General features: G+C 40.8%; 1 protein-coding gene across 6 annotated transcripts in view; it reads right to left on the bottom strand.

Annotated features, from left to right (window-relative positions):
* Positions 1-12,771, bottom strand: part of ATP6V0A1 (ATPase H+ transporting V0 subunit a1) — a 107,096-nt gene that overhangs the window by 48,860 nt on the left and 45,465 nt on the right. For 3 of the 6 annotated variants that reach the window (XM_040437975.1, XM_040437973.1, XM_040437976.1), the window contains exons 6-7: positions 8,535-8,641; positions 7,928-8,054 (exon numbers count right to left, since the gene is read on the bottom strand). In XM_040437975.1, the coding sequence (XP_040293909.1) occupies positions 7,928-8,054; positions 8,535-8,641 (234 nt within the window). The remainder of the gene's footprint in view (positions 1-7,927; positions 8,055-8,534; positions 8,642-12,771) is intronic. The other 3 variants (XM_040437977.1, XM_040437974.1, XM_040437978.1) reach the window with 1 other exon arrangement.

Genomic DNA, 12,771 nt, shown 5'->3' with positions numbered 1-12,771 from the left:
CTGGTAGGTGCAGCATTGCTCGTACTGAAGAGAATGATAGGGAGTAGAAAAGGGGGGCTGCTGGAGAGAAGACCGCGAACAGAGGTAGATATTGGTAGCTTTATTGGTCTATGACAATGAGTCTCAGGACTGCATTGGTTCCTTCATCAAGTCAATCACAATGATATTACCTCAGGGTCTTCTTTCCAGCAGTACTGCTATCCAGTCCCTCTTTTCTACTTACTTAATTTATTTATGCTTTTTACCCTACAGTGGAGGGGGGGGGGTGTAGGGAGCATGAGTACTGTAGAGGGAACAGTTTCGCAAGTGCTGACAGTCCTGGGAAAGTGCTAACATGTAAAACAGGCATATGGGAAAAATATTCAGCGTTTGGGGTACACTAGGCAGATATAAAATGTCATTATATGACCAGAGAACCCTTTTAAAGAGGTTATCTGGGAATTTCATATTGATGACCCATCCCAAGGATAGGTCATCAGTATCGGTGGGAGTCCGGCACACTGACCGATCAGCTGTATAATCAGTCCTATGCACTCTGGGAGCTCCTAGGCCTCTTCCTAGGACAGTGACATCACCATACATCGGCCACGTGGCCTAGGCACAGGTCCATTCAAGTGAATAGAGCTGAGCTGCAATACCAAGCACATGCACTATACACTAGATGGGACTGTGCTTGGTGAATTGTGAGGAGGCCGTGGCAATCACTTTTGTTACAGTGAGCACAGCTAATGAGCAGGGGTCCTGGGAATCGGACCGCCGCTGATCTTATATTGATGCCCTATCCTGACGATGGGGCATCAATATGAAAATCCCAGATAACCCTTTAACACCCTCTGCAGCTGAAGTAGCAAATAATCACGTAAACACTATGTACTGGGCTCACATTTTGATTATCATCTCATGCTCACAAACGTATTTTGTTTCCGTGTCCGTTCCGTTTTTTTTTGCGGATAGAATTTGGACCCATTCATTTCAATGGGTCAGCAAAAAATGCAGACAGCACACAGTGTGCTGTCCACATTCGTATGTCCGTTCCGTAGCCCAGCAAAAAATATATAACGTCCTATTCTTGTCCATTTTGCAGACAAGAATAGGCATTGTTACAATGAATCCGCCCATCTGTATTTTTTGCGGATTCGTGTTTTGCAGACCGCAAAATACATACGGTCATGTGCATGAGCCCTAACAATCAGTATACATATCCTTGGTAAGAATTTCTTAAGAAGTCTATAATCCATCCATTTCAACATCTGTACTAGGATATTCTGCAAAACGTATATTGTATTCTGTTAGCTGGCCTGAATAGCATTGCCACATCGGACTACTCCCCTCACTGACCTAAATGGAGACCGTTAGGTAAAATCAGCATGCTGCATATGTTAGCTAAGCAAGGTACCTTGGCATACTGCCACTGACCACCTTATCTTCAGTGGCAGAATGTCCAATGCTTGGAATAGAGAGCTTTAATTTGGCACTGGCTTTCGGGCACTGCCCGTCAAATGTTCTCTGCAGATAAACAGTCAAATTATAATGACTCATGCACAAAACATTTGTCTTTCTTGCCAGAGAAAGAGGTTAACAGCTTTAATAGTGAGCATACTACAGTCAAAAGTAAATCAAAACTGCTCTTTAAGGGCAGACACTGGATTAAAGGGAATCTGTCTCCCCAATTTTGGATTATTATCAGTAGTAATACATGAGCAGTACTGCAGATAAAGTGTCCACATTACTATTTTTTTGTTTTCCTACTGCCCCCGGTTCCCCCACTGTCAACACTTTAAGCTGTGTGAAGTACACAGTCAGGACTGCTGTGCTGTGCTAACATAATGGAGAGGATTCCTGTGCGCATGCATGGCAGCCCTGACAATGTATTTCAATGCAGCTCTGAGTGCTGACAGTGGAGGAACGAGGGGCAGTAGGAAAATAAAAAATTGTGATCTGGACTCCATATTTGCTGTACTATGCATGCATTACTGTAGATAATAGTATAAATCGGGGTGACAGATTCCCTTTAAATAAGGATTTCAACATACCTGATCTCTTCCTCAAGAAATAAGCTGCTGATTGAGGTGCCTTATCCTCCTCTCTACATTAAAAGCTATATAGACACCTTTGGGTCAAGTTTTTTTGCATTGTACTTATTTGGGGTAAAAAGCATTTCTGCCCTTGGTCTTTAGTAAAAATGTTCAACTGTTTGTCATTTGTAGCCTTCAGGATTTCACTGCTGACGGTTCAATCTGTAACCCTCTGATCTACTTTCCTGATAACTTGTGAACACTCATTTAAGCTAAATTACAATCAAACCCGTAAGAGTTCATCTTAAATAAGTGTTTATAAGCCATCAGTAGGGAAAAGATAAGGGCTACAGATCTAGTAGTCAGAGCAGATCTGACAGATTTCAATTAGATGCAGAAAGAACAGTCTGTATGGTCAATGACATTTGAAGGCTACAGAGGACAAGTGGTTGAGGCTTTGTAATAAAGACCGAATGAAAAAAAAAGTTTTGGCCAAATGTAGTATAAGCATGATACAATGAAACAATGCCCCCTAATGTGTCAATAGCCTATAAATATATATAAAGTCAACCGTCAGCTACGGTAAAACGGATCCGTTACAATAATACAACCGCATGCATCCGTCATAAACAGATCCGTTTGTATTATCTGTAACATAGCCAAGACGGATCCATCATGAACGCCACTGAAAGTCAATAGGAGACGGATCCATTTTATATTGTACCAGATTGTGTCAGAGAAAACCGTCCCCATTGACTTACATTGTGTCCCAGGACGGATCCGTTTGGCTCAGTTTCGTCAAGCGGACAGCAAAACACTGCAGGCAGCATTTTGGTGTCCGCCTCCAGAGCGGAATGGAGACTGAATGGAGGCAAACTGATGCATTCTGAGCGGATCCTTTTCCATTCAGAATGCATTAGGGCCAAACGTTTTGTGATAAAGCAAAACTGCAGCGCTCACCTGTGTAGTCTCTCCGGGAAGCACGGAAAAGGCCTGGACACAGCCGAACAGAAGATTACAAAAAGGTTGTACAAACCAGCTTCCCATGAAAAAAGATGATCTTTATTCACTTAGGATAAAATCCAGACATCAAACACAATACAGTCTACGCGTTTCAGACCTCTGCATAATGGTCCTTCATCATGATGGACAGTTATGCAGAGGTCCGAAACGTGTAGACGGAATTGTGTTTGATGTCTGGATTTTAATCGTAAGTGAATAAAGATATTCTTTTTTATGGGAAGCTGGATTTTACAACCTTTTTGTGATTAGTGCAAAACTGATCCATTTTGGATCGTTTGTGAGAGCCCATGACGTGAGAAAGCCAAAATGCGAGTGTGAAAGTAGCCTAAGATAACAAGCTAAATGCAATCCTTACCACAGCTCTACAAATTCTTTATGATTTCTCCCAATTCTTACATCCGGTGGGTATATAGCTAGTTAGTTTATTCTAAGCTTTTCTAAAGAAACACACCTAAGATAGTTGTTAATAGTCAAATATGCCTTTCAACCCTCTATACACAGATCAAGAGTGCATGTGTTTTCTCTGGTGGTGGTTTAATTCCCTTAGGAACAAAAACATTTGGGAATACTGAATTGCAACATGCCTGACCCTTCTATCCCCTGACAACCTTATAAACATTAGATGATCGGTCAGGTCATGATGAAAACAGCAGGTTCAGCCAATGTGTGTCTATGGGAATCTTTCAATACATTTGAAACACTAAGACCATTTGCCACTCCAAATCCAAGTATCTCTCCCACTCCCGCTGCTAATAGAATGAAGCTAAGGTATTTTGGGTTGTTTGGCTGGGAGGTGAAACTGGTGCGCTGGTGGTTAAATAGTTTGTTGAAAGAGGACCATGAAGTTCAACAGTTAATAGTCGACCCAAGCTAATCCAGGGGAAGGCAAAAACCACCCTGAATGGCAGGGACCTAATTCACCATAAAGTGTAAAAATGGTCCTTCCTGACTCCTGCTGGCAATCGGACAGATTCCTGGTTAATCTACTGTATATTAATACCAGTAACCCTGCATATTGTGCTTTACAATTAAAGGGCTTGCCCAACGAAAAATATTGTATCGTTTTCAAACCAGCGCCTGGATCTGAATAATTTTGTAATTGCATGTGATTAATAAATTTATTATAGATACCAAGTCATTCAATGAAATCCATCTATACAGCGCCACCTGCTGTTTGCTTTTTTCTAATTTCTCTGTCCTGCTCACTGAGACGGAAGCACATGTTCACTTCCATCCTTGAACTGCCACCAGCTGCAGCAGAAAGGACACTCTCCCTTAGCTGACCAGCTTGAAATGAATCTCACAGAACTGGAGCAATAAACAGGAGGAGATCTCTGGATCCATGCGAGGTACAGGGGTGGTTTGTTAGAAAGAGGTCGTCATATATTAGATTAGGTATGACTTAAATTTTTTTTTACATTATTCATGTGAAAACCCCTTTGAAGATATCTAACCATTTCTTAAAGCTATCTGCATTTTACCAAATCCTGTGGAGTTTTCTTTCCTTAAGAATATATGCCGACAACGAATGTATTTTGCGGTCCGCAAAATAGGGATACCGCTGTGTGCATGCATCTTTGTAGAAATGCCTATTGATATCTGCAGAACGGACAATAATAGGATATGTTCTAAAATTTGCAGAGATGCCACACAGATGTGGACAGCACACAGATGACATCCATGTGTTGTCTGCCTTTTTTTGAGGCCACACAAATGAATGGGTCCGTGTGCGATCCTTACAAAAAAAAATTAAAAAAAAATCGGACACAGCCTGAAAGTACAGTCGTGTGCATGAGGCCTAACATTGCAATGCATCTGATTTGGCTCAAATGTAAAGTTTTCTCCAAATATTACAGTATCTATTCTCTCCCCAGCAGAGGGGGGACAGAACAAGTATAATCTTCATGTACTAGGCAACATGTCGTCAACATGTGAGACCATTACTTTCAAATCAGAGCTAAGAAAAAGTTGTATTGACTGGCCATATCATGGCAAGTTCTAGGGGACATTCTAGCGCAGCTGTCTTGGTGCAGATAGACTAGAGACCTTCCTGTGTTTGTATGGTGGATACTGAGATATGGGTAAGGAAGTCAATCTGTTAATCAGTAGGGACTGAGCTCATTCTGAAGGCACTTCCTTGGCAGTACAATACAGAATATGAAATGTAAAGAGAAAGGCTGCCAAGCCATGAATCCACCATACACAAAGGACTAGGCTGATACAATAGTCATCAAAAAATTTACTAATGTCAGATTTCTGTAATATAAACTATCATAGGGTATTTAAGGTAAGCGGAAAGAAGGAAACTACACTAATGGGCCATGTCATAGCTTTGCCAATCTGACCTAATAAGGTAGATACATGAGAGGCAAACTGAAATATCACAGCCTATGCAGAATCTACAGTCGTGGCCAAAAGTTTTGAGAATTACATAAATATTGGAAAAGTTGCTGCTTAAGTTTTTATAATAGCAATTTGCATATACTCCAGAATGTTATGAAGAGTGATCAGATGAATTGCATAGTCCTTCTTTGCCATGAAAATTAATTTAATCCCAAAAAAACCTTTCCACTGCATTTCATTGCTGTCATTAAAGGACCTGCTGAGATCATTTCAGTAATAGTCTTGTTAACTCAGGTGAGAATGTTGACGAGCACAAGGCTGGAGATCATTAGGTCAGGCTGATTGGGTTAAAATGGCAGACTTGACATGTTAAAAGGAGGGTGATACTTGAAATCATTGTTCTTCCATTGTTAACCATGGTGACCTGCAAAGAAAAGCGTGCAGCCATCATTGCGTTGCATAAAAATGGCTTCACAGGCAAGGATATTGTGGCTACTAAGATTGCACCTCAATCAACAATTTATAGGATCTTCAAGAACTTCAAGGAAAGAAGTTCAATTCTTGTTAAGAAGGATTCAGGGCGTCCAATAAAGTCCAGCAAGCGCCAGGATCGTCTCCTAAAGAGGATTCAGCTGCGGGATCGGCGTGCCACCAGTGCAGAGCTTGCTCAGGAATGGCAGCAGGCAGGTGTGAGCACATCTGCACGCACAGTGAGGCGAAGACTTTTGGAAGATGGCCTGGTGTCAAGAAGGGCAGCAAAGAAGCCACTTCTCTCCAAAAAAAAAACATTAGGGACAGATTGATCTTCTGCAGAAAGTATGGTGAATGGATTGCTGAGGACTGGGGCAAAGTCATATTCTCCGATGAAGCCTCTTTCTGATTGTTTGGGGCATCTGGAAAAAGGCTTGTCCGGAGAAGAAAAGGTGAGCGCTACCATCAGTCCTGTGTCATGCCAACAGTAAAGCATCCGGAGACCATTCATGTGTGGGGTTGCTTCTCATCCAAGGGAGTGGGCTCACTCACAATTTTGCCCAAAAAGACAGCCATGAATAAAGAATGGTACCAAAACACCCTCCAACAGCAACTTCTTCCAACAATCCAACAACAGTTTGGTGAAGAACAATGCATTTTCCAGCACGATGGAGCACCGTGCCATAAGGCAAAAGTGATAACTAAGTGGCTCGGGGACCAAAACGCTGACATTTTGGGTCCATGGCCTGGAAACTCCCCAGATCTTAAACCCATTGAGAACTTGTGGTCAATCCTCAAGAGGCGGGTGGACAAACAAAAACCCACTAATTCTGACAAACTCCAAGAAGTGATTATGAAAGAATGGGTTGCTATCAGTCAGGAATTGGCCCAGAAGTTGATGAGAGCATGCCCAGTCGAATTGCAGAGGTCCTGAAAAAGAAGGGCCAACACTGCAAATACTGACTCTTTGCATAAATGTCATGTAATTGTCGATAAAAGCCTTTCAAACGTATGAAGTGTGTGTAATTATATTTCACTACATCACAGAAACAACTGAAACAAAGATCTAAAAGCAGTTTAGCAGCAAACTTTGTGAAAACTAATATTTGTGTCATTCTCAAAACTTTTGGCCACGACTGTATACTCTTTACTGATGAGAAGTCTTGACTGTTTCATCTTACACAGAATGGAGGTGTAGGTACACAGCTGCTTATTGTGAATATGTAATGTAGATCTTTACTTCAATAAAAGCAATGGACACTTTTAGATGCCATTTTTTATTGCATTGTACTCATTTTGAGCTAAAAATTATTATTTTTTCAACGGTCCTTATAAAAAATTTGGAACCCCTTTCTCTGTATAGCCTTGAGATTCTCTAGTAGCAAACTGTATTTTTAGTGTTTCCCATCAGGCATCTCAGCTGTCGGGTTCTTACCGCTGATCTCTGACCTCAAACACTTATTTAAGCCAAAATCTTATCAGTAAGATAAGAATTGAGCTATAATAAGTGTTTATGACCTCTTAGTAATTTAGAGATAAGGTTTATCAGATGACAGGCATAAAGTGAAACTGAAAGTATGATTGACACAGCTAGGCAAACAGTTAATCCTTTGTGACAGACTGGCTGAATATTTTCAATAAAGACTAATTGAAAAAATTACTTTTAGCCCAAAATGAGTCAAATGCAATCATAAAAAAAAAAAATTGCCCCCGAAGGTGTACAAAGCCTTTAAAAGGTGTATTCTGGTGACAAATAGGACCACATGCACCACTCAGTCTATAGAACTGAAAGAGGCAGTCAAGTATACCGCTCCGCTAACTCCAGCAGTCCAATATTGATGAATGGAGTGGCACTGCCCATGCCCAACTGCCATTCCAAACAGAGGACACAGAATCTCATAAATGCTGAGTGTCCCAGTATTCAGACCCCCACTGATCTTACAATTATATCCTTATCCAGTGGGTAGGGGTTAACTTTTTGTTATCAGAATACCCCTTTAATATAGGTATTTCAGTAAGAAACTGTCATGATTTCTGAAAAATACAGAAAAAAAAAAGTGGACAAGCCTTTGTACCGTCACTGGATCTTCCAAAGGATTTTCAATTTCTGCCTGTCGTAGGAACACATTGCCACGGCACACCCGCCACAACATCCTTTCAAAGGTGGGAATCCTCTCACGGTTGATCACACCAGCCACGAATCTGAAAATGTATCGGAGGAATAACAAGTGGTTAGAATATCACATAAACCCTTGAATATTAGGTCAAACTTTAATGGCAAATCCGTGGGGGGCTCCCAACCAAGCACAGCAAGAAATGACATGTTCATTCCAGTGACATGAATTTCAAATCCGCACTGTAGTTATGTCACAATAAATAAATTTATTATTATAAATACTGTAGTGGTAATAGTTGGAATGCACAAGTTTTTTATGGCATGGAATGTGTGCCAAATCTGCAGTGTGAACATACCCTTACAGTTTATGGGAGACAGCTGTTTCTGTAACTCCCTTAGATTTTAACAGAGAGAAACGACACAAGTGCAGCAGGCAAGTCTCTACTGAGCCAGGGGGGAGCGGTGACCAGGTAGCCACATCAGTATGCCAAACTCCTATAGGTTCCACATAACCAAATCTGAAATGATTACACTAAACGTGGAGAAGGTGCAATTACAGTACATACCCAAGTCTCAGTGGAGCTCCTCTTCCTATCTCGCTTGGCTCCAGAAGTGAAGAGGATTCCTCCAGTAGATCAGGATCCGCCATCTGCTGATGATGATGCAATTGAGCCTGAATTCACAAACCAATTAATAACTAAATCAAACCAGTTAGTGGCATGCAGGGGCCATGTGGGGCAGGCATGAGAGCCAGGTGGAAGGGATACACAGAGATCAGGTGGAGATGTCTATGTATCAAGGCAGTCGTTCCATTCACGTTGCCTAATAGAAAAAGTCTGCGCTGAGAGCAGACACGTGGAGAAGGGTGATCAGGGTCTCCACAACATGTTTAGAGATATTGGGGGGGGGGGGGGGGGATGGTCATTTACAAAGACCTGTGCTTTTTACATCAGTCTTTGTTTCCTCCATGTGCTGCCAGAGGATTCGCCTAATTTATGACGAGGTGGGCGCTTTTTCATAAATTAGGCACACCTCCAGCAGTCTGTATGCGCCTGGAGTAAAAACTACTCTGGTCCCTGACTGGAGTAGGTTTTACTCCTCTTTTACATTTGTAAATTTGTAAATTTGCAGGAGACAAAGTAAGTGGGGAGGACTGCATAAAAGCACCCATGCTACAAAATACTGTCACATGAGCACTTAAAAAGTCGCAAGACTTGCGACTTTTTTATGCCAAAAACTGGCTTACCGATGTTAGTAACTGACCCCCATTATTTTCAGATTGAACGCTAAGTTGAACTAAGCAACAGTATGCATTGATACATAGACCTTGGAAGGAAAACTCCAGCAGTTAGGGGCTGCTGAACAAGAATAAGTAAAGGGGCAAAGGATTATGGGTGAAGTGAAAACTATACCCATGAATGAAAGGCTGGATTTAGTTTAGCATAATTAAATCTGCTGGACACACTTTTGGCTTCATCCTTTCCTTTACTAAAAGGGTGAAAACGTCAGGATTCCAAAATTCCGGTTCACAGTAGACTGACCGACTTTACGTAGTTTACTTAAAGGGGATATTCCCACCATTAAAAAACGGGTCTTATCTTACAGAATGATGTAAAAAAAAAAAAAATCATGTCTGATATTGGAACTTCAGAGCAAATGTGTGGCATTTCATTTGTCAGGCCACAAATCAAACATTTTGCAATTGGCTATGTCCTCCTGCAGCCCACATTCAGGCAGAAGCTCTGTGGGCTGAATGTCAACACACATCTAGTACCGACAACCAGCACTGCAAATCACAAGGTTTGCAAAAAACTTGCCAAGCAAGCGCTATTCAGGTGCCAAATAAACCAAGTGGGGCAGTATATGATGCATGTGAAAATGAAGAATAAGTGCCATGGGCCACCTAGGAGGCCCTTTGGTTTACATGCAGGACCTGCTTCCCTTATTGAGAGTTTAGGGGACATTTAAAGAGTGCCATCAGGCTTAGACTAGACTTAGACTTTCTTATGAACAATCCAATTTAAAGAGGTCAGTGTCTGTTCCCTGATATAATCAGATATGACATATTTGTGACTCCAGCAGACTACAATCTGCACTGTAAATGAACTGGAGCCAACAATCATTTTGAAAAAAGCAGCTATATTACCCAAAGGGACTACAACCACAGCTAACATTTCAGGTATAGTTTTCTATCAAAGACACTAGGCCAAATTTATCGACTGTCTTGCCCACAGCAACCAATTAGATGTCATCTTTTATTTCAGAAACTGATCCAGAAAAAAATTAAGTTACCATATAATTGACTGCCATGGGTGAGAGGCAGTTTTTAGAAATTTTGATAAATAGGGTCCAGTGTTTCCCTGAATCCTTTATGCAGTAAAAACCCATTTTGCAACAGCAATTGGTTTTTCTCTCAAAACAAGCATTAACCTTCACAAAGCAACGACATCAACACAACACTGCGGAAAACACTATTTTGGGGGGGAGCGGCGTGGTAAAATAAATGAGACACAAATAGATCATAAACCCAGGCTGGAAAAAGAAAGGAAAATAAGCTATGCTATGGGGCAGATACACGGACTGGAACAGATGGAGCACAAATGAGCACAGATAACAAAAATACAGCAAAAAATGATTAAGGGATCCAGGATGTGACTGCATTAATGTGCAGTAAAAGGTTTGGTACAGCAGTTCCTCAGCTTCACATATCCAGCCTACTGCAAATGAGCATCATGTTGAAAATAAGATGGTGGCAAACATGGAAATTTGAAAACTTTCAGGCTCAGAATTTGGTCTTAGATAAGTCTATAACGAGTCAAAATATGCACTTAGAATAATGTATGTCCACACTTGCCTATACCACATCTACCAGGTGTATGGGGATAACGTAAAATGACCAAAAATTATGAATCTGCATGAAATGGATTTCGAAAAGTTGAAGATAATGTGCCTGGAAACCTTAATATTAAATGCTTGGAGGACAAAAGGGCACAATGGGAAGAGAAAGTGAACAAAATGGCGGCACTGCCACAGCACTAGATGCTAGTATCAATGGAAACAACATCCTATGAAACTACAAATGGACATATTAGTGCTGTATTCTGACTCTTGCCATATACAGCAGATCACAACTCAATGAGGTAAACATTTTCATCCTGGTCTTTTTAACCACTTAAGGACCACAGGTTTATACCCCCCTAAAGACCAGGCCCTTTTTTACAAATCGGCACTACACTACTTTCACCGTTTATTGCTCGGTCATGCAACTTACCACCCAAATGAATTTTACCTCCTTTTCTTCTCACTAATAGAGCTTTCATTTGGTGGTATTTCATTGCTGCTGACATTTTTACTTTTTTTGTTATTAATCGAAATTTAACGATTTTTTTGCAAAAAAATGACATTTTTCACTTTCAGTTGTAAAATTTTGCAAAAAAAACGAGATCCATATAGAAATTTTGCTCTAAATTTATAGTTCTACATGTCTTTGATAAAAAAAAAATGTTTGGGTAAAAAAAAAATGGTTTGGGTAAAAGTTATAGCGTTTACAAACTATGGTACAAAAATGTGAATTTCCGCTTTTTGAAGCAGCTCTGACTTTCTGAGCACCTGTCATGTTTCCTGAGGTTCTACAATGGCCAGACAGTACAAACACCCCACAAATGACCCCATTTCGGAAAGTACACACCCTAAGGTATTCGCTGATGGGCATAGTGAGTTCATAGAACTTTTTATTTTTTGTCACAAGTTAGCGGAAAATGATGATTTTTTTTTTTTTTTTTTTTTTTCTTACAAAGTCTCATATTCCACTAACTTGTGACAAAAAATAAAAACTTCTATGAACTCACTATGCCCATCACGAAATACCTTGGGGTCTCTTCTTTCCAAAATGGGGTCACTTGTGGGGTAGTTATACTGCCCTGGCATTCTAGGGGCCCAAATGTGTGGTAAGGAGTTTGAAATCAAATTCTGTAAAAAATGACCTGTGAAATCCGAAAGGTGCTCTTTGGAATATGGGCCCCTTTGCCCACCTAGGCTGCAAAAAAGTGTCACACATCTGGTATCTCTGTATTCAGGAGAAGTTGAGGAATGTGTTTTGGGGTGTCTTTTTACATATACCCATGCTGGGTGGGATAAATATCTTGGTCAAATGCCAACTTTGTATAAAAAAATGGGAAAAGTTGTCTTTTGCCAAGATATTTCTCTCACCCAGCATGGGTATATGTAAAATGACACCCCAAAACACATTCCCCACCTTCTCCTGAGTACGGCAATACCAGATGTGTGACACTTTTTTGCAGCCTAGGTGGGCAAAGGGGCCCATATTCCAAAGAGCACCTTTCGGATTTCACAGGTCATTTGTTACAGAATTTGATTTCAAACTCCTTACCACACATTCGGGTCCCTAGAATGCCAGGGCAGTATAACTACCCCACAAGTGACCCCATTTTGGAAAGAAGACACCCCAAGGTATTCCGTGAGGGGCATGGCAAGTTCCTAGAATTTTTTATTTTTTGTCACAAGTTAGTGGAAAATGATGATTTTTTTTTTTTTTTTTTTTTTCATACAAAGTCTCATATTCCACTAACTTGTGACAAAAAATAAAAACTTCCATGAACTCACTATGCCCATCAGCGAATACCTTGGGGTCTCTTCTTTCCAAAATGGGGTCACTTGTGGGGTAGTTATACTGCCCTGGCATTCTAGGGGCCCGAATGTGTGGTAAGGAGTTTGAAATCAAATTCTGCAAAAAATGACCAGTGAAATCCGAAAGGTGCTCTTTGGAATATGGGCCCCTTTGCC

Source organism: Bufo bufo, chromosome 6, assembly GCF_905171765.1.
Source record: "Bufo bufo chromosome 6, aBufBuf1.1, whole genome shotgun sequence".
In the NCBI taxonomy this organism is placed as follows: Eukaryota; Metazoa; Chordata; class Amphibia; order Anura; family Bufonidae; genus Bufo; species Bufo bufo.
Note: the sequence above shows the minus strand (reverse complement) of the source record. Positions and strands in the feature narration are given on the sequence as shown.